The following is a 21,822-nucleotide window of genomic DNA, read 5'->3' as shown; positions in this document are numbered from 1 at the left end:
ATCAAACTATTTTAAACTGTAGATTTAAGTAAAAATATCAAAAAAGAAAATATTTAATGTGTAGTTTGAAAACGCAGACCAAGTTTGTCGGAAATAAGATAAAAAAAACAGAAAATAAAAATTAACATTGTAAAGTTAAAAAAAAATAATGATGACTAAAACACAACAACCAACATTCCCATCCCTGTCCACACCGTCCAAGAAAGGAAAACTTTCCCGTCCGTGTTGTTTCATCAAGCCGGAGAAAAGCTTCCCCGCTCTTATTTCTTGGTACAATTTTGCGGCCAGGAAAACTTTTCCGCTTCATACTCTTGGGGTTGGGGATTGGGAGGCAAGGGAAAAGCCCTAAACAAATAAGCATCCTCGTCAAAGGCGACGACGCCCCGACTTTCGTCCCCCGCTCAAAATCCCACAGGATTCGGAAGAGGGTCCTCCTCAGTTATTGTGGGCGGCGTGTGACATGAAAATTTCAACGAGTGAGAATCGCTACCAAAAACGTGACTATCAATCTAACTGTCAAAGTTTATTTTATTAGAGAGTTATTAGGCTCTAATCCTTTTAACAAATTCTTGACCCCGTTTTCCGGGTGCGGTTTTTGCTGGTGTTTCCGGAAAATTTTCTTGATTTGCGGTTGAGGCTTTTTTGGTTGGACGATTGTCATGTTGGGGACGATATTTCTTTTTGCGGTGGTCGTCGGCCTTGGCGTCGTCGAGATTTATTGGGCAATAAAGTTTAAGGTAGAATTGGGACGATTTTTATGGGGTTTTTTTTTTCCACCTCCGTGTACGCACGAGAGCAAGCAGCAGTCAAGTGCTCAGTGCTCCATCGTTTTTTCGATTTTTTTCGCCGTAGTTTACCGTGATTAGCCGCGAGTTTGCTCCTGCAGCATGCCAAAGGCCGGCCGTGGCCGTGGCAGTTCGAGTGCGGCCTCGAAAACCCGCGAAGTTCGTCTACCGGCCGTGTGCAAAAAGGTAAACAAACCAGCGCCGTGTCGGCCGCCATCGCGCAGGGGAGCGTCAGCGCTGAAGGCATCGACAAAAGTTACTACATCCCGGATATGTCCCAAGATCACCAGTGCGAACCCGTTCCGGTACTTCCGGTGCCACGACCAGTGGCACATCAACATCCGCCAACATCCCCATCAGGAACGAGTTCCAGATGCTGAGCGACGACGAAGAAAATAACAACTCTGACGGTAGCAGCATTACCGACGACGACGACGACGATGATGGTCGTGCACGGAAAAAAGTGCCGACGTCAAAAAAGAACAATTCTCCAACGGAACGAAGACCACCTCCAATTTTTGTTTTGGACACGTTGGCGGACGATGTTGACGAGTTGCTGGAAGGCCTCGGATATTGTCTGAAAATCGGTAAGTCGGCAGTGCAAGTGATCACACTGAACAGAAAAGATTTCGACCTGGTGCTTGAAGAACTGAAGCGTAGCAACTTCAACTTCTACACATACGACCCAGAGAAGCCCCTGTTAAGGTCGTCTTGCAGGGTTACCAAGACCGTCCGATCGCCGACCTGAAGCGACACCTCTCGAACGCCGGAATAAAGCCACGGGAGATAAAAGTGCTCTCGCGAAAGACAACAGTCACAGGTACACACACCTGTACCTGTTGTACTTCGACCGCGGCACCGTCAAGATCCAAGATCTGCGGCGGACTAAGACACTGGACGGTTTTTGGGTAAACTGGCGGTTTTACACCAAGAACCCGACAGACGTAGCGCAATGCCACCGTTGCCAGAAATTCGGCCACGGCTCGCGGAACTGCAACCTCCGGCCCCGCTGCGTGAAGTGCGGTGAGTCACACCTCTCGGAGGCGTGCGCACTGCCACGTAAGGCGGACTTGGGGAAAAATGCAGAACAGACTAAGCCCCGCGTAAAGTGCGCAAACTGTGACGGCAACCATACCGGTAACTACCGCGGATGCGTCGCGCGCAAGGCTTACCTCGAGGAGCAGGAAAAGAGGAAGAAGAAAGCAGCAGCGTCCCACTCTCCTCAGCGAAGTACGAGCGCAGCCGTTCCTGCAGCTGGGCAGCGTACGGTTCCAGCGGACAACCCAGCGATCCCTCCTGGATGGGGGCGTTCGTTTGCCAGCGTGGTCGCTGCCGGTAGCGGCGATGCGGCCCAGCAAGGAGTCACCGGGGAAGATCTCTTTACCCTGCCGGAGTTCTTTGCTCTCGCGGGGGGAGATGATGACGCGGTTTCGGAGCTGCCGTAACAAGGCGGAGCAATTTCTGGCCCTCGGAGAGCTGATGATCAAGCACATCTATAATTGATATTATTTTTGTCTGTGATCTAGTTTTAAGCTTTCTCTCTATCTATCCTTTTCCCATTGCACTTTCTGTAAGTTTTTTGAAAACTTTTTCTTACTCTTGTCTATTCCATAGTTATAAGTAATAATTTTTCGATTGAATTACGATGTAAATCACAGCTGAAATGAACACCAAAACTCTGTTGTGTACCTAAATGAACTCATTGTAAATTGATTATTCACAAATAAAACCGAATTGAATTGAATTGAATATGGGGTTTTTTTTTCGGATGTGTTTCTGAGAAGGGTGGTGGTGAGGGGAAGGTTGTATGTGAGAGGGAAAAGGTGCGTTCTGCGTCGATTATTTTCGCTGTAACAACTAATAAAACGGGGACATATTTTAGGTTTGCTGGACGGGCGAGGCTAAATCTTGGGGTTTAGGTAACTGACCCACGAAAAGCCGAATTGGCGTTTGAATAATTTATGGCGCATGACACTGGCTGGACAGATTTTGACAGAACCAACGTGGATTTATGCTCTGCGTGTATTTTAGTCGATACAATATTTTTGAGATCGTTGCCAAATATTCCCGATTTTTATGTCGCTCTTCCACTTTCATATTTTAAGCTTTTTGCTAAAAATATGTCAAAACCTGGGTGTTGAAAAGTGGTTCGCAAAACGGCCTCAATTTAGAACTGTCAAAGCGGAACCAATTTACTGTTCGCAAAATGATACCAAGAAGTGGCAAGTATTGTAATCGATCAAAAATTTATTTTGTCAGGATTAAAAAAAATCGATGGCGTCGAACTTTTGAAGCATACGAAGTCAATTAATCTTAGGAAGATTAAGATTCATCAAATTCCACTCACTTCTGACGCAATTTTTCGTCACGTGGAAACAAAAAAGGCCTGTTTTGGTCGCCCATCGTTTATTTTATAAACAAAACACGCGCGAAGCACATAATTTCTGAGCGAAAAGTCTAACATCAACAAATCCAAAATGTTTCATATCAAATCACTTCACCAGCTAAAAAATATGTCACGCTTGAGCTTGAACATAGTCTTCTACTTTGTTTATGTTTACAGCTGTAGTGCAGTTGTATTAGTGGGAAGCAGTAGGGAGCATTCGAAAATCACGTTACGCATTCTGTCTTTTCAGCACCCAGGTCAAAACCATTTTACAGTTGAGAAATGTCCACACAAACGCGGCATGAAAAAATTAAAAAAAAAATTAAGAAGTTTATCAAGGCTATGTAGAATTTAAAAACGATAAAAATTGTAAAATTACTTAGCCCCTTTTCAAATTACATTCGTTACTGCAAAATTCAGATTTAAATTTTAAAAAGGCATAAGAAAATTTCATTTTTTGACATTTCAAATTTTGACAGATCAACAGCTGGGTGCTGAAAAGACAGAATGCGTAACGTGATTTCCGAATGATCCCAACTGCTCCTCACTAATACAACTGCACTACAGCTGTAAATATAAACAAAGTAGAAGGTTATGTTCAAGCTCAAGCGTGACATATTTTTTGCTGCTGAAGTGACTCGTTTTGAAACATTTTGTATCTGATAATATTGAAGTCTGGAGTTTTTTTTTTAAAGGTCTAATAAACCAAATTTCCAGTTTTTTGCATTTTGGGTGTTTTTGAAACCGCCTTGAGTCAGGGGTATTAAAAAACACCCAAAAAGAAAAAACTGAAAATTTAGTTTATTGGACCTTTTCAAAAAAAAACTCCAGAAGTGTTTTCGCTGAAAAAATAAGTTCTTTGCGCTTTTTTTATTCGTAGACTAAACGATGGGCGGCCAAAATAGTCCTTCTTTGTTTTCAACCTGACGAAAAATTGCGTCAGAAGTGGGAGAAATTTTGTGAATCAGAAGAGCAACCGAATGGAAGTTACGAGATTATGTATCCCTTTTCTTGAGATTTGTTGACTTTGAATACCTCAAAAGCTCGACGCCCTCGACCTTTTTATTCCTGACAAAATTAATTATAGATCGATTACAATACTTGCCACTTCTTGGCATCATTTTTCCAACAGTAAATTGGTTCCGCTTTGACAGTTCTGAATTGAGGCCGCTTTGCGGACCACTATTCTGCACCCAGATCAACAGTAAGTATTCAAGATATCGTGAGCTGGATGGATAACTCTAAGAAAATCGTATTTTTCATAATTTTCATTCTTTAGAACAAAAACTTCAGGAATCAAAGGTTGGATCAACCAAACTAATTTTCACGATTAGGCACGATCTACGACTGTAACTCTTAAAAACATGTCACTAGAGTAATTTTTGTTAGCAAATTTGAAAATAATTTCAAAAATTTCAAGCTTAAAGTATCATAAAATGCTTTTAAAAATCATATTACGAGATTTTGAGCTTTTGACACATTTCAGCATTGTGTAAGGATTTATGTAAAATAATCTGTTGGAAATTTTTTAAAGGCAACTAAACGTCGACTTTTCGATAAATAAATTTAGTTTAAAAACATTTGTAAGTTTAAATTTCTATTCGATTTGGTACAGTCGGCAATTTTGTAGATTTTCATAAAAACTTTTCGTGAAAAAAATAGTGCACGGAAAAAAATCCTTAAATGTTTATTCAACTTTTACCACAAAAACAAACTTTATCCACCAATGTGGTTGATGCCTTCCTCACTCTTTACCGATGTGAGTAATAAAAAAGTTCAGTTTTTGTCGCTCGGCTCTGGTCAAGGTCGAAGGTGAGGGGCAAAAATTTAAAAAAAAAATAATATTTCAAATTTGACTACCGATAATTTGCAAAATATGAATAAAAAATCTAAAAACTGTTTAATTTGTAAAGTTCAATCTGTGGTTCCAAAATTTAAAATTTGCTAAAATGTTAAGGCTCTGAAAGGCATCATTCCAGATCGGCCATTTGGCGGCCATGTTTATTTTAGAAAAAAATAAAATCTTGATTCAGAATGTTTCAATCAAAAAATGGTTTTCTTTGCGTTGTTTGTAAAAGCATTTTACATATAGTGATTATTTTTTCATTTTAATTTACTATTTCTGGACCCTGAATTCAGAACCATCATTGACAGTCATTGCCACAACAGTGAAGGACACCTTCTACGACCTTAAAATGTTCTTTTTGAATTAAACATACAAAATATGGTAAAATTGTTATGTTAAATTTTTCGAATAAATTGTCTTTTTAAAGTAAAGTTTAACTTTTAAGGTACCTTTGTTCATCTAAAAAGTATTTTTTTTTCTAATTCACTTTTTAAACAATAAGTGTTAAGCCCTTTTGAAATGTTAGTCGGGATTTTGACATCCTGAAGTTATTTTTTTTTCAAGGAGGTGAGAAAACTTCACAAAGGTTTATTATTTACATTGAAAATTGGAAAAAATAAAGCTATTTGATAAGTTTTTTTTTTCAAATTTTCATTCTTTGAAAGGCCAAAAATTTTACCAACAATATCAAGAAAAGAAAATTTTCTCAGCTTTTTGGAATTATTAATTTAAAAGACGGACGAAAAAAACACTATTTTAAAAATGTGAAAAAAGGTTTTTTTTAGTTTAAAATAGGTTTTAACTTGAAAACGGCGCACTTTAAATTATGGACAAAACAAAACGACGGAAAATGTTTCTTGAAAATAATAAAAAAAACCCGATTTAATATCACCAGAGGTGAAACAGAGCCTTTCTTACAAAATGATGAAACCCCGAGATATATTTTGGTGCAATTATTTTTTCAAAAACATAATGATACCATCCAGTGAGAATTTTACCTAAAGCTTCGAATCTTTTAAGGGTTAACCTCAAATGCCATTTTTTTTAATTTCAGAAGTACATTATTTGTCGCAAGACATTTAAATTTAATTAAGAAAAACATATTGGATTGACATTATAAGAAAAAAAATAAAAAAATAAAGGGTACTCAGTCTATAATGTTAGTCTATGATTAACTTAAAAAAATATGTATCGCAATTGCACTTTGTCGATCAATTATGAGAAGCCAGAAAGAACACTTTCACGCGCAGCGTAAAACGCGCAAGCGTAAAAGCGCTGGCGTTGAAGCTTCGACTTGACGACTTGTCGAGCTTTCGAGCGAGAACGAGCCGGGACTTCAAATTTGATGTTCAGTATATGATTTTGTATAAATCCAAAAATTTAATAGGAAAAAATAGGGTAAAAATAAGACGAAAAACACTGAAATCGCTATATCTCTGGAAATACATTTTGAAAAAGCTTCAAATTTTGGGCCCAAACAGTTTATGGCGCATGTTTTCGAATGGCTTTTTGTTTGAAACTGAATTCTTTAAATTTGATAGTGTTATCTGTAAAATAGTCCAAAAAATACCTCTAAAAATGGCTTTGACCACATTTACTGGTCGAAAATTGTGAATCGAAAAATAAAATGTTCGTCTCCGACCCCACGGCTACAGATCTGGCTTTTAAAAATTGTGGGTTTCACGAGCGGTTTTCCAGTGATGGAAGACACAAATTTTTAAGAGCGGATACAGACATCGGCCATGTATTTCAGAAAAAGAGCTCTCAAAATTCAGACTTTGAGTTCAGGGTTTCGGGCCAAAATTCAATCGAAAGAGCGCATCTAAACCTTCTATTTAGTAATAGGATTTTTTCCTGGGACGAATACTCGCCGTGCACGATTTTTTTTAGATTTCTGAAAAAAGCGTTTTTCCAAAAGCAAACCTTAAACCTTTCTTTTGTAAGAAAGGCAAAAAAACAGTTCAAAATCGCGAAAAAAAATAGTGAAAGGTAGAATGTCCCAACTACTAAAATTTAACCAATCAAAACTGTTTGCGGTACATTTGCTCATAATTTCAAAAAAAAAAATAAATATTTTTTTTTTTTTCAAAAAACATCAAAATGTTAATGGAAGTGTCAAACAACCAACCATTTTCTAAATTCGATATCTCAGCAACTTAATACATGAAACATTCGTGAAATTTTCCAATCTTTTCGAAAACAATATTTTCAAAAAAAAATCAAGACTAACATTTCAAAAGAGCCAAACATTCTATATCGCAACCTTTTGAAATGTTAGCATTGATATTTTTTTTTGTTGAGAATATTGCTTTCGAAAATATCGAAAATGTTTTATAATTTTACATTGTAAATCAAACCATTAGTTGCTGAGATATCGACAATAGAAAATGAAGGGTTGTTTGGGTGAGGCAATATCTCAGTAACTAAGGGTCGTATCAACAAAGTTCAAAAGAGCAAATTATAGAGAATATTCTCAGCTTTTCAAAAATATTTTTGTAAGTGGGCAAACATGTGCACTAATTTAAAAAAATGAATAACTATTTTCAAAAAAGATACTTGAAAATGGCTATATGTTGAAAACGGTGCACTTTATCAAAATTTCACTAAATGAAGTTGAAAATTTTTTGCGACCGATATTTCGATTTATTGACAAAAATCAGTATTGATTCAAAAAATCATAACTCGGTCAAAGATTTTTTGCCCGTTCTGGAAATTTAAGAAAAGTTGGCATTTGATGTCTAGTAAAAAATATCAAAAAAAATCTAAAATAGTGTTATTTTTTGCAAATCAAGTCTTAGTGACAAAAAAATTAAAAAAATCACCCAAAAAAATTTACCATGTATCATTTTTTTCAGTGTAGTCCTTAATCATACCTACTATTTGGCCAAAGACACCAAATTGAACAAAAAATTCCTTCAAAAGATACAGATTTTTGAATTTTCATATATCATTTTTGTATGGACAGCTGACAGGAAAATCAAATAGTTTCACGACGGAATTTTGGGCGAAAAGGACTAAAAAACGCTTATTTTTTCTCATATAATTCAAAGAACTACTCGTGTCTGAAAAAAAATGCAAAAACTTATAATTTTTTTTAATATTCTATTTATTCGGGTTTTTGAATTCTATTAAACATGAGCAATTTTCATAAAACATAGTATTTTTTTTAAATGAGTGTTCTTGCATTCTTTCAAATAGCTATACATAAATATCAAAACGTTACTATTTTTTTATCGCTAAAAATACTTTCGGCAAAATGTTCATTTTCGGCAAAAGTAGCAAATTCTAGCAGAACTCCAATTCAAAATTTAATCCAGTTGTTTTGTAGGATTAAAAGATAAATTTGGTTAAATTTCAAAGATTTTTAAAATTAGCTTTTTAAGATGTTATCAAATTTTTAACCATACATTCTGACTCCCGAAAAAAAGAGACCAACTTTGAACCGATGAAGAGCTGGCTCACCTCTTACCCCTTTACCGAGAAAACTTTTTCGAAAAACACGTGCTTGTCACAGAGCAGTGGTGCTGTCGACAGGAAAAAAAAGCGAAAGGGGGTTTTCGAGGTGCGAAAGTTCAGAGCTTTCAGACATTTATTTATTACGTTGCCGGGGACGACGATGGGAGGGAGGTTGGGAAAATACTTCAACACCAGATGAAGGGTGGATGCAATATATGTATTTTGAAAGTTTATTAATCGATATTTCATGTTTTGTTTTAAATTTTGAAACTTCAACTGTCAAACTAAACATCAAATTTGATATAAGGCCCAGAGAAAAAAAAATATAATTTAACCCAAAAATTAGGAACTTCTCGTCACAGTGTCCTGACGCAAATAATGATCGAGATGTAGCTGTCACAGCCCTGCGAAGTATGTTTTCTGACATATCAGGCGGCCAGTAAAAAAAACAGCTAGAAAGCTAGAAAGAGATAGGAAATCTGACGCAAACAAACGTCCAGGTGCCATGAACCATACTTTAAATGTATTGGTAAATTTCTGACAAGAATGCCCTAAATATATACTTTAAATAGTTTTATATATTAAATTTTGAATTACGATGACTTTAAAACCTTTGAAAATTATTATAATGAACTACAATAACTATTGGCAATCATGAGAATTTATATCAATACAAACTTTGAGTGCCAAATGTCGTCGATGATATAGTGCACTAGCGTGCACAGGGTGGGGCAACATGGGGCAGTTGCCCCACCTTCCTCAGAAACTTGTTCTAAAATTGCCAAGGGGGTGTTCATAAACGACGAAATTTTCAAAACGCTCATATTGTTGCCCCACCTTCCTTGAGGATCTGGGCACGCTAGTGATATAGTGTGTGTGAATCGTTTCACTCTGGTCTCATTTTTCGATAACCTTTTCACCCCCAAACCAAAGTTTTGTATCGATCAAGGTGTCAAAACCAAAACGAGCTGAACAGATTTTACAACTTGAAATGCCTTTGCGGACATTTTTATAAATTTTCTTGAAATAATTTGGATAGCGGTTTTGTCCTTTATTAACATTAGTCAATTTGAAATGTTAGCCTTGAAAGGAAGAGTATGGAAAATCAGTCATCAACTTTTCAACATGGCTTTCCACCGACTGGAAAATCGAGCGGAAGTAAAGTTTCTGTTCGGGGTTATTTCCTCGATAAACTGATAACAACTGTTTCGAGCAATTGCCAACAGGATGGGGCATTTCAGAAACTTTTTGTTATAGGGATTATAGGCTTTATCACCTTAAACAAATATATTTATGGTTTTGCAAAAAAAAAAACATTGTAATATTACATCTGGGAAGGGGTACACCTTTTTGCCAGAAAATGTGTAATTTTACCTCTGAAAATGAGTAATTTTACCACCTTTCTGATCAGGGATGCCATATCTACGGATTTCTCCGTAGATCTACGGATTTCAGCCATTTCTACGGATCTACGGATTGATCTCCAAAATCTACGGATTTTCATGCTGGCTGATAATTGTATGAAGGACGTGAAATTATATTTTTGCGTGATAAAAATGCTTTATGAAAACGTTTTGAACAATCTGTTTTAGAGAAGAAGTTTTGAGGAACGTTAAAATGAAAAGTCGTTTAGGAGAAATGGGAGAAATGAGGCGATGGCTGAAATCCAGTGCAGCTTATCCAGCTTTTGGCGTTCGAATGGTGAACGCCCGAAATGTCAAAATCACGCAGTGGTACCAACATTACGAAAAAAGTGTGCCATGGCATGACAGCCGCATTTTTTTTCTAATGTTGGTGCTCTTGCGCGATTTTGACATTTCGGACGTTCAACGTTCGAACGCCATCTTCGCTTAAAACCTGGATAGATGAGTAATCGATCTAGTGGGTTGAGGTCACGTCAAGTCGATGATTGAAAAATAATTATGTTGGTGTACATAAAACATTAATAAATAATTTAAAACAAAATCGTAACATAAGTTAAACTTGAGTTAAAAGGCTAATTTGGATTGAAATTGGAACATGTGGTGTGTATTGGGCCCAAGAAACAAAAAAAAATCCCAAAACATCCTGTTTCTTTTCGGAGTTAACTCCTAGCGCTTTGCGATGTTATACTTAGTTATTCTCCGGATCAAAAACTTTAACAAAAATTGAGCATAGGAATATTGTATAGGGTTTTGAGTAACTTTCTAAGAAAAGGTTACAAGTGAAAATTCCACATATTTTTTCGCGTGTTCATGAGGTCATTTTTAGTAACTTTTGCTCTACGAAAAATGTCACTTTTCTTCAAGGATGCACCTTGGGTCCAAGGGCCCTTGGCGAAGCATCAATTTTGCGCCCTCCTTAATATTTCCCACTTTGATGAATTGATTTTAAATTCAAATGTTTGCCGATTGCTTTAAAAATTCTGATTTAAAAATTGCAATTGGCGTAGTAAACAGGTTGATAAAAAAATCCTAAGTCAGTTTTCTTGTTGCAGTATTTTCAAATCGATGATTTAATTTCTAGTTTCTATTTTCTACTTTAAATTGATATGAAATTCAAAATACAATTTAAAAATCAAACATTGAATCTGTTTTTTTAAATTAATTTTATAATCAAAAAAAAATAATGTTTTTTTTTTATTTAATTATTTATTTGTGAAATCAAATTGATTTAAAATTCAAAGATTTTAAACAAAACTAAGAAAAAAATATTTTTCAAACCACCTATAAAAATATTTTTTGTTTATAAATTTTATTATTTCTATATTTCTTAAAAACTAAAACCAAATTTGCTTCGAGATATGTCCAGAACATTAATATGGTAAATGAGCAATTCTCTGAGATTTCGGTCATTCGATTTTTTTTGTATTTTTTAATCCGTCTGAAACTTTTTTGGTGCCTTTGGTATGCCCAAAGAAGCCATTTTGCATAAATAGTTTGTCCATATAATTTTCCATACAAATTTGGCAGCTGTCCATACAAAAATGATTTATGAAAATTCGAAAATCTTTATCTTTGGAAGGAATTTTTTGATCGAATTTTGGAAATTTCTGAAGAGTTAGCATTTGATGTCCCCTAAAACATATCAGAAAAAATAATGTTTTTTGCAAGTCATGTTTTAATGACAAAAAGTGAAGTAGAAAATCACTAAATTTTTTTTACCAACTGCCATATTTTTTCAGTGTCGAACTTATCCATACCTACAACTTTGCGGAAGACACCAAATCGATTAAAAAATTCCTTCCAAAGATACAGATTTTCGAATTTTCATAAATCATTTTTGTATGGACAGCTGACAAATTTGTATGGAAAATTATATGAGCGAACTAATGATGCAACATGGCTTTTTTGGGCATACCGAAGGCACCAATAAAGTTTCAGCCTGATTAAAAAATACAAAAAATAAAATTAAAGAAAAAAGACCGGTTCCGTAGAGAATTGCTCAAATCGACGGTAACATTTCAAAAAGCATCATGTACATTTTGAGACTTTCTGGGTTATTGTATATTCTGAAAGTACTTCTAATAAGCTACCTCTCCACCAAAAATGAGCAAAAGTTACTTCAGTAAAGTCTGTTTAATCATGATTTTAAATAAAGTAACATAAACAAAATCTCTGTCATCAGCAGTCCCTGTTTATATAGCCCTGTCAACCTGTCAAACAAAAGGATACATAAACCTCGTGACGAAAAAAAGCAACATGAAAAAAGCGCCATGTACATTCGGCGAAGAAAAACGAATCATAACAAAGCGCCCCTCTCAGTGACAGCAGGGTGATATAAACGTTGGTGATTTCAAAAGAAGTTATGTTTGTTTTTCTCAAATAAAATTACGGAAATAATGTTTTATTGAATATGGATGCTCAAGTATCAACAAAAGCAACGTTTTTCATCGTTTGTTATCATTAGAACATCTTATTTTGCTTTTATATAAAAATGGTAATTGAAAATGGATGTTCAACATTCAAATGCGTTTTTCTCAAAACGCATGGTTTGTACATGATGCTTTTTGAAATGTTGGCATCGAAATGTGTTAATTTTGGCAAAATAACGCTGTAATATCCCACAACCTGAAATCCATGTAAAAACTAAAAAAAATATATAGACATTTTGTAACTTTTCTCCATACCAGCACGTCCCTGATTTTTTTTTGTACATAAAAAGATAAAAACAAAATTCATATAAATGTTTCAATAAATGTTTTGTTAAAAATGTTAAAATTTTTATCATATAATTGATTATTTTTTTAATTTATGACATTAATATAATTTTGAACGGTCTACACAAACAATTTTCGAAAACCGCCGTAGGCCAGATAAAATGCCTTCGCTGCCGGATGTTAGGTAGCCCTGGCTAAGCATTTGAGGAAAATTTAAAATTTTCTAAATTTAGATAATATTTAATGAATGAAAGTGCCATCTTGAATAAAAAAAATCGTGCTGTTCGGGTGACATTTTAAAAACTATCTTTTTTATTTTTTATATTTAAGTGGCTGTATCGCAAGAACGAAAAGACAAACCTACAATGTTTTTTTAGACGATTTTATAAAAAAATTGTAACTAAATAAAAACTAAAAAAAAATAAAAGAAATGGACACTTATGAAGAAAAATTTTTCATTTTAAAATCTTTATCAAAATTTCTAAAAACTGCTTTTCGATTCTACTTTCAAAAATGCAGTTGAAAATGAGCAATTCTCTGAGATTTCGGTCATTCGATTTTTTTTGTATTTTTTAATCCGGGTGAAACTTTTTTGGTGCCTTCGGTATGCCCAAAGAAGCCATTTTGCATCATTAGTTTGTCCATATAATTTTCCATACAAAGTTGGCAGCTGTCCATACAAAAATGATGTATGAAAATTCAAAATCTGTATCTTTGAAGGAATTTTTGATCGATTTGGTGTCTTCGGCAAAGTTGTAGGTATGGATATGGACTACACTGAAAAAATGATACACGGTAAAAAAATTTTGGTGATTTTTATTTAGCTTTTGACACAAAAACTTGATTTGCAAAAACACTATTTTTAATTTTTTATTTTTGATATGTTTTAGAGGACATAAAATGCCAACTTTTCAGAAATTTCAGAATGGGCAAAAATCTTTGACCGAGTTATGAATTTTGAATCAATACAGATTTTTCAAAAATCGAAATATTGGTCGCAAAATTTTTCAACTTCATTTTCGATGTAAAATCGAATTTGCAATCAAAAGTACTTTAGTGAAATTTTGATAAAGTGCACCGTTTTCAAGTTATAACCATTTTTAGGTAACTTTTTTGAAAATAGTCGCAGTTTTTCATTTTTTAAAATTAGTGCCCATATTTGCCCACTTTTGAAAAAAATATTTTTGAATAGCTGAGAAAATTCTCTATATTTTGCTTTATTGAACTTTGTTGATACGACCCATAATTGCTGAGATATTGCCATGCAAAGGTTAAAAACAGGAAAATTGATGTTTTCTGTCTTACCTAAACAACCCACCATTTTCTAATGTCGATATCTCAGCAACTATAAATCCGATTCACAATGTTAAAACATGAAACATTCGTAAATTTTCCGATCTCTTCGAAAAAATATTTTCAAAATTTAAAATCAAGACTAACATTTCAAATGGGTGTAATATTGAATGTTTGGCCCGTTTGAAATGTTAGTCTTGATTTTAAATTTTTAAAAATATTTTTTTCGAAAAGATCGGAAAATTTCACGAATGTTTCATATTTTAACATTGTGAATCGGATTTATAGTTGCTGAGATATCGACATTAGAAAATGGTGGGTTGTTTAGGTAAGACTTAGAAAACATCAATTTTCCTGTTTTTTAACCTTTGCATGGCAATATCTCAGCAACTATGGGTCGTATCAACAAAGTTCAATAAAGCAAAATATAGAGAATTTTCTCAGTTATTCAAAAATATTTTTTTCAAAAGTGGGCAAACATGGGCACTAATTTTAAAAAATGAAAAACTGCGACTATTTTCAAAAAAGTTACCTAAAAATGGTTATAACTTGAAAACGGTGCACTTTATCAAAATTTCACTAAAGTACTTTTTGATTGCAAATTCGATTTTACATCGAAAAATGATGTTGAAAAATTTTTGCGAACAATATTTCGATTTTTTGAAAAAATCTGTATTGATTCAAAAATTCATAACTCGGTCAAAGATTTTTTGCCCATTCTGGAAATTTCTGAAAAGTTGGCATTTTATGTCCTCTAAAACATATCAAAAAATAAAAAAAATTAAAAATAGTGTTTTTTTGCAAATCAAGTTTTTGTGTCAAAAAGCCAAATAAAAAATCACCAAAATTTTTTTTACCGTGTATCATTTTTTTTCAGTGTAGTCCATATCCATACCTACAACTTTGCCGAAGACACCAAATCGATCAAAAAATTCCTTCAAAAGATACAGATTTTTGAATTTTCACATATCATTTTTGTATGGACAGCTGCCAAATTTGTATGGAAAATTATATGGACAAACTAATGATGCAAAATGGCTTCTTTGGGCATACCGAAGGCACCAAAAAAGTTTCACCCGGATTAAAAAATACAAAAATTAAAATTAAGCAAAAAAGACCGATTCCGTAGAGAACTGCTCAAATGTTTAAAATTTGTGTGAAAATTGTATAAGTCACGGCCAAACATACGTTTTTTTGGAAAAATTTAAATGCAAATTTTGGTAATTCAAAAGTTAATTATAAAAATGTGTATTTTTTTGTTAGAGTTAAAAATCATATATAGCATGCCTGCGATCGATTAAAAAATATTTTGATTTTTAGTGAATTTCCGTTGTACATTACTGCAAAAGTTTTTTTCAGCGAAAAAAAAACCGTCAGTACTTAGATATTTTTAAAACTAATGATTGCAAAACAGCTGGGCAGGTGTAAAATGCATTTCCGAAAACACCAAATCAATCGAATAGTTCATTCGCAAGATAAAAAATTTCGACTATTGACCACTTGAAAACGTTGCAAATGTCATTTAAGTAATATTATATGTATTATGAAGGTTTATCAAATTATACATCAATGATGGGAATAAGACTGTGGACATATTTTTTATGTAATACACATAAATTCAATGTTATTTAATGTTGCCATTTTTTCTAAATAGGGTACCTAACAAATTATAGTAAATCATTTTTTGTAATAAAAATCAGAGTTGTCTTGAAAATAGGAGTGCAATAAACTCAACATTAAAATACATTTCCCTGTGTTTATAAGACACATTCTCCGGGCTAGTATACCAGTAGGAAAATTTTAAAACTTGATTTAATGGCGAAAGATATGTTGGAATCCTGAAACATATCCGGTAGTCAGGATACATTTTCCAAAGCATATCATGTCCAGAAAATAGAATATAATATTTACTTTCAGAATCTGTAACAATATTGAGGATGTTTTCTTTGAAATTTCCGAGTTACAGCAAAAAACTGAAAAAAAAGAAACGTCATTCTGTCACGGCACAATGTATCATAACCATCATAACGGACATATGCACATAAAATCATGAAAAAACATATTTTCGAAAAATCATTTATATTTTGTAGTTTATGTACACTAGCACAACTGTGGAAATATAGTAAAATTAGGCATGAAATTTGAAAATAATTTTTTGTTTATCTTGATAAAACCTTAATTCAATTTTAGTGAAAAAAACTTTAAAAAGAAAACTATTTGTTTGGGAAATACTATAACCCCTAGCTAGAATAAAAATATTTTGGGTTCCCAAGACACCAACCACCTGGATTTTTTAACAAGTCTACGGATTCGACTTCCACCAGACCTGGCATCCCTGTTTCTGATGTAATGTCACTTTTTAAGTCTAAATTGAGGTAAAATTACATTATTAAAGAGGTAATATTCAAACTTCCAAAATAACACCTTCCAAATTTACATAATTTTAACAGTAAAAGGTCAAACAAACAAAAAAAACATTTTTGGCTTTTTATGTGTAGCGGTTTCAAAAACACTAAAAAACCAAAAAATACATTATATTACAAAGTTTCACTTCAAATATTGTTCAGACAAAATGTTTTTTTTTTTCAAATTTGACCTTTTGGCCTGATATCCAGCTCTCAGGTGAGGCCCATATCAAAGTGTCGCTCGCCCTAGTAGGCGTCGTCCAAAAGGGACAAGAACGGAAATTTGATCCATTTTTTCTCAACCCCTTCATCGTCGCCCACTCGCCTGCTCTCAGGTTTTCCGTGCACAGTGAAACACAGGTTTTGTGTGAAAAATTTGTAATTCTGCCTGATTTTTTTTGTAAATTTTGCGTTTATTTATTTTTTACATTGACTTAGGCAAATTTACATGGTGAAACATGTAAATTTACAGCATCAAATTTTACAACTACCAGATTTAATTTTTTTTTGTTAACTGTGTTCAAAAGTCACGAGATGAAAGTGCCAAGGTGTGTAGGTGTTGAAACCGAAAGCAAAAAAAAAAACAAGAACAAAAACACACCTGGCCGGTGTCGATCTGATTGCGACAAGTGTTATTACATTATTGATGGCTTCATTTCCTGCTTTTTGCTTGCTCCCACTTTCTCTCTTTCACACTATTTCTCATGTGGCACGGGGGAGAAAATGTCCAAAGTGGCAACCGTCATGTTTGATGTTGGTTCTTGAAGTGGGAGGTGGAGCAAAATCTTCAATTTGAGACTTGTTTTGCCGTGAAGTGATATTTTTCCATTATTGACAGAAGTTGAACTTGTCAATTTGGAACTGATTTTGGAAAGGGGAGCACATTGTTTATTTTGATTATTTTTTTTCAATTTGGATTAAATTTACCTCTTTTCTCATGTAACATTGCATTATTTTGTTGAGCAAGGTGCAACAAAACCCTTGTAATTTTACAAGGATATTTTTACAGTGCATTCCATTAAAACTTCAAGCAATTTTTCACCTCGGTGCACAGAACAATTACAAACTCAACAAATGACATTGGGAGGATAAAAGACCATCCAAGCCAGAAAATGTTCATTTTCCACTTGATGCGTCCCTTTTTTTCGACCCCGCAACATTGCTATCAAAGCATGCCAACGATAAAGTCAGCTGGCAACCGTTGCGAGCGCCGCTTGGCTGCCAGTTTCACGGAAAATCACGCAAAGCTAAATTGAGGGGACAATGCACTTGTACACGACTCTTGTCGTTCTGGTCCTCAAATTGAACGCAGCTTGTTTTTCTTTTAAACTCGACCAGACAAAAATGGCAAATTCTGAGTTTGACATTTAGTCTGGCCAGTCTGGCACGCAAACAGTTTAAAATTTATAACGACGACCATCAAATCCCTCAACGCCTACTTTGTACATAGTTCCGAAAAAACATGTGCTATCTTTTCCCCCGAAACCCTCAGCGCCGGCAACTCCCATAATTCAATCAATGTTTTGAAAAGTTTTTCCGACGGCTGGCAACCCTGCCCGGTTCGTCCAACCCCCGCAAAACCTTCAAAAAAAAGGCCAGCCTCACTGAATCGTGAATGCAAAAAAGGGAAAAGTTTACCGGAAAATTCAAATCTCATTTCCACCCTCGGCAAAGGCCTGCTGCGACGGACAAGGCGAAAGGGGTGTCGGACCGACTTTTTTAAGAGCAAAGTTTTCCGAACATTCGCCAGACCACGTGGAGGGAGGTGGCCACAATTCGATTACCGAAAATCCGGTCCAGCTTTTGGGAGACCGAGCACGCAAGTCCACCGCCGGAACAGTATAGATAACCAGCTTTTATTTGACCAACCCAGCATGGACCCACACACCATCGAACAGTGTGTGGCCAGGACGAAACAACACTGTCTAATAGTTTTGACATCCGGATTTTGAGGGTAGACTTTTCCGGCAAACAGATTAAGGGTGTTCTTCTGGAAGAATTGAGACAGAAAGTGTGTTTGTTGCGAATGATAAGTTATATTTGACCTCAAAAATAAATATTCCATGCAAATCTTGTCAATCGGCTCAACCCAACAGCGTTCCCGGAAGTCCGACGACCGTTCCGAGCAGCGTGGTCAACAGTCCGCTCAACGAGCTCACCAGCGTGTTCACCTGGGTCGAAAGCGACCCTGCGACGGTGTTCAGCGCCGTGGTGGCCGTGGACAGTTGGCTGATCAGCGTGCTCGGGACGGTGCTTCCGGCGGCGATGACCGCGCTAAGCTGGGTGTTGGCGGTGTTCAGGGCGGTCTGCACTCCGGCGGCGACGGTGTTCAACCCGCTGGTGAGGGTCGTGGGAAGACTGGTAAGGCCGTTCGAGACGATGCTGGTCAAAGTGGACTGAAGACCGGTGAGCGTTGACTGGAGCTGGGTCAGAGCCGAAGCGGCGGCGCTGGTCAGGGCGTTGTTGGCCAGGGCGGTCTGGATCTGCGTCAGCAGGTTGGTGATCGTGGTCTGCAGCGATGAGGTGGTGGTTTGCAGGGTCGTTAGCGCAGTGGACAGCAGAGGAGCTGGAGACGCTGTGGTGGCCTGTATTAAGGGAAAGTTTGGACTTAGAAGATGGGATTGGGAAACTCGTTGGAGTTGGACTTACCGCCATCAGGCAGACACAGAATCCGACGATCAACAAGGCTTTCATCTTGACGAGTAGATGCTGTTCAGGGAACTTCAAGCTGAGAACTGATACCGACTAAGCATCTGCGGTTAGGTATTTATACCAAGTGTGGAATAAATTCGACTTTGATCAACTTTATCAAATTTTCAATAAAACAATTGAACCAGTTGTGTTCTTCCAAATTGCGCGTGCAAGATTTCAGCTGCTTACGTTTGGTCGGTACGTTCTAGAAAGGCGGTCTCATGAAACATACGCTCAGTTTTAATTGCAATTAGTCAACTGTCCTTGCGCTGAACGTATGTTTATCTTGTTGCTTGTTTTTCACACATATCCCACATCTTTTCACAATAACCGGACCATTTTCAAAACATTAACTATTGATAAATGTATCCCTCGATTCGGATTGAGATTGAGAAGGGGTTATCCAGGTAATTTCAAAATCCTCGATCGATAGCATTCATGGTATTTCTAGTATTAGTCCAAACTCCGTCCAGGCAATTTCCCATAAGACAAGGATAACAGCCGTTTGGGGTTTCGCAACGGCAGCCAAAACCAATCAATATTCCAGTGAAACTCATGTTTCAAAACGTTCATTGGAACGTCCTCTGCCACTTGGCAGAGAAATCTGGATTTTGCGTGACGTGGATACTAGCCATTTCTTCTATAATGGGAAGATTTTTTTTTTTAATAAATTCACGCAAAAAATAATATTTTTTGAACATTTATTAAAGCTGGCAAATTTTATAAGAATTTTAAGAAATTTATCATAAGACACTTGACCCCCGTTGATTTGACATGTTTCCGTCGAACTAAGTAAGTAATTAATTCACACTTGTAAAGCAAACGTGCAGGTAGTGTGTGTGAGAGTAGGGTGCGACACAAAAGCAAAAAGTTGAGCTAGACCACATAGGCGGGCAGAACATCATAGCTTCATGTCCACAGAAGCTATCAAGCTATCACAAGTTTTCACATTTTATATGAAATTTGTTCAACTGAAATTGCCTATACATTTAGAGAGTTTTTATAATTGTGTTTCAAAAATACATATTATTTATTTTTTTACAAACTTTTTTAACATTCTCCTAGTGGAAAATTGTCCAAAAAATCCGAAAATTCATTCCGTTTTCCGATTAAAAAACATGTTCATTGAGAAAATCATGACACTTTGAGATGTTTAAAATAATGACTTCCATCAACATTTTGTTAACTATAGTTGACTAACTTTATAAACCTTTCAAAAATTTATGAAAAGTTCTTCTTGAGGTACTTTGAACACTTGTCTACCACGGTCAGTATGTTTCTGAACCATTCCTTACGTATTCTAATTGTACTCTTCATTTAGCGGAAAAATCGCAAACCTATCAAAGTCACCCCGGCTATCAAAGTCACCCCGTTTTACGGTACCTAAATCCTAAGTTCGACCCTGGGAAAAACTTTTGGCTTGAACCACTTATAACTAAGCCAGATCAGCTCAGATCGTTTCGCGATGTTCTACAACGTTGTTCCCCATATAAAAATCTATAAACAGCTCGCCCAGAAAGTTATTTGGTTCAATTTTGAATTTTCAGGACAATAAAATGCAAAAATGTCGTTTTCCCCATACTAACGGGTCCAATATCCAATACAAAATTGAAATCGAGTGGGCACCTCGGATCAATTTTGACCAAATTGGCTGAAATTTTCAGGATAGCTTCTGTGAACATGAAGCTATGATATTCTGCCCGCCTATACGATCTAGCTCAACTTTTTGCTGTTGTGACGCACCCTAGTGTGAGAGCCGTGTACAAGGGATGTCAAACTAAATAGTACCAAAAGAACAATCTGTGCCAACCCATCGGAGTTTAAGCGTCTGTGGTTTAAGTGTAAAAACCCATGGATATCCATGATGCTAGTTCAAATGAATAACCTTAAAAATTCAGAGATTTCAGGAATTTTATGAATTGCAGAAATGCAACTTTTGATTCCGGAAAGTTACCAAAAATCAAATTAACCATGCAACTCGGATTTAAAAAATCTGTGTTGCATTGTTAAATTGATTTGGTTAACCGCGGTGGATTTTCTTGAAATAATTCCAACTGTCAAAAATCCACCAATCTATACCGGTATACCGGTGAATATTTTTCTATCACAGTTTTTTGTGTGATCCATGTGGTAGATGCTTTGGCGGTTTTTTGACAGTTCAAATTATTTGAAGATCATGAACTGATTCAAAAGTTTGTTGAAGAATTGGGTCCTAAAATGAAGCTTAGATTACTGATATTATTGTTCACAGCGATAAAGCTTATTTTTCTGAGTACAATGACCCTTTGTACGACCATAAAGAGCTTAAAATGGATTTTTAAATCAATTTTGAAAAATTAACCTCGCGGTCCATCTTGACAGAAAAGCTCCTACTTGACAGGTCGTTCCAAGGGGACCATAGTTGATCCATCGAAAAAATGTTGTCTTGTCAAAAAAAAATTGCATTAAAATGAAAAAAAGTGATCAGAAATGGTTTTTAATCGTGTTTTTTACCGTTGTACATAAAAATTGGCATAGGGCTTTAGTACCCAATTGATTCTTGGGTCTGAAAATGGATGAATGTAGGAAGCGTTATTTTATTACGTAACGCAAAAAACGGATTTTTTACCCACAGACCACCCCTCGTAACAAAATTTTCTTACAAATTTTAAAAATGTTGTATGGAGTGTAACACGGCCTCTGACCACAGACAAACAGACGTGACTCTCCATACAAATTATTATTGAAATCCATCGTCCTTCATCAAACCACCAAATCACGGCGACGCCAGCGCTGCCTAGTGAGCTGATGCCGAAGCGCAGCCCAAACATACCAATACAAAC

At 35.6% G+C, this 21,822-nt stretch overlaps 2 protein-coding genes across 2 annotated transcripts in view; both read right to left on the bottom strand.

The window, feature by feature from the left end:
* Nucleotides 1-21,822, bottom strand: part of LOC6054176 (lachesin) — a 149,789-nt gene that overhangs the window by 124,297 nt on the left and 3,670 nt on the right. The gene's annotated exons all lie outside the window — the stretch shown is intronic.
* Nucleotides 18,326-19,070, bottom strand: LOC6047994 (hepatitis A virus cellular receptor 1). The gene is made up of 2 exons (XM_038262949.1): nucleotides 18,959-19,070; nucleotides 18,326-18,894 (listed from the first exon to the last, which is right to left on the bottom strand). Exons 1-2 carry the CDS (start codon nucleotides 19,001-19,003, stop codon nucleotides 18,394-18,396), a joined length of 546 nt encoding a protein of 181 aa, XP_038118877.1. The 5' UTR covers nucleotides 19,004-19,070; the 3' UTR covers nucleotides 18,326-18,393.

The sequence above is a fragment of the Culex quinquefasciatus genome, chromosome 3, assembly GCF_015732765.1.
Source record: "Culex quinquefasciatus strain JHB chromosome 3, VPISU_Cqui_1.0_pri_paternal, whole genome shotgun sequence".
Taxonomy (NCBI): Eukaryota; Metazoa; Arthropoda; class Insecta; order Diptera; family Culicidae; genus Culex; species Culex quinquefasciatus.
This window is presented reverse-complemented; position numbering and strand designations above follow the sequence as displayed.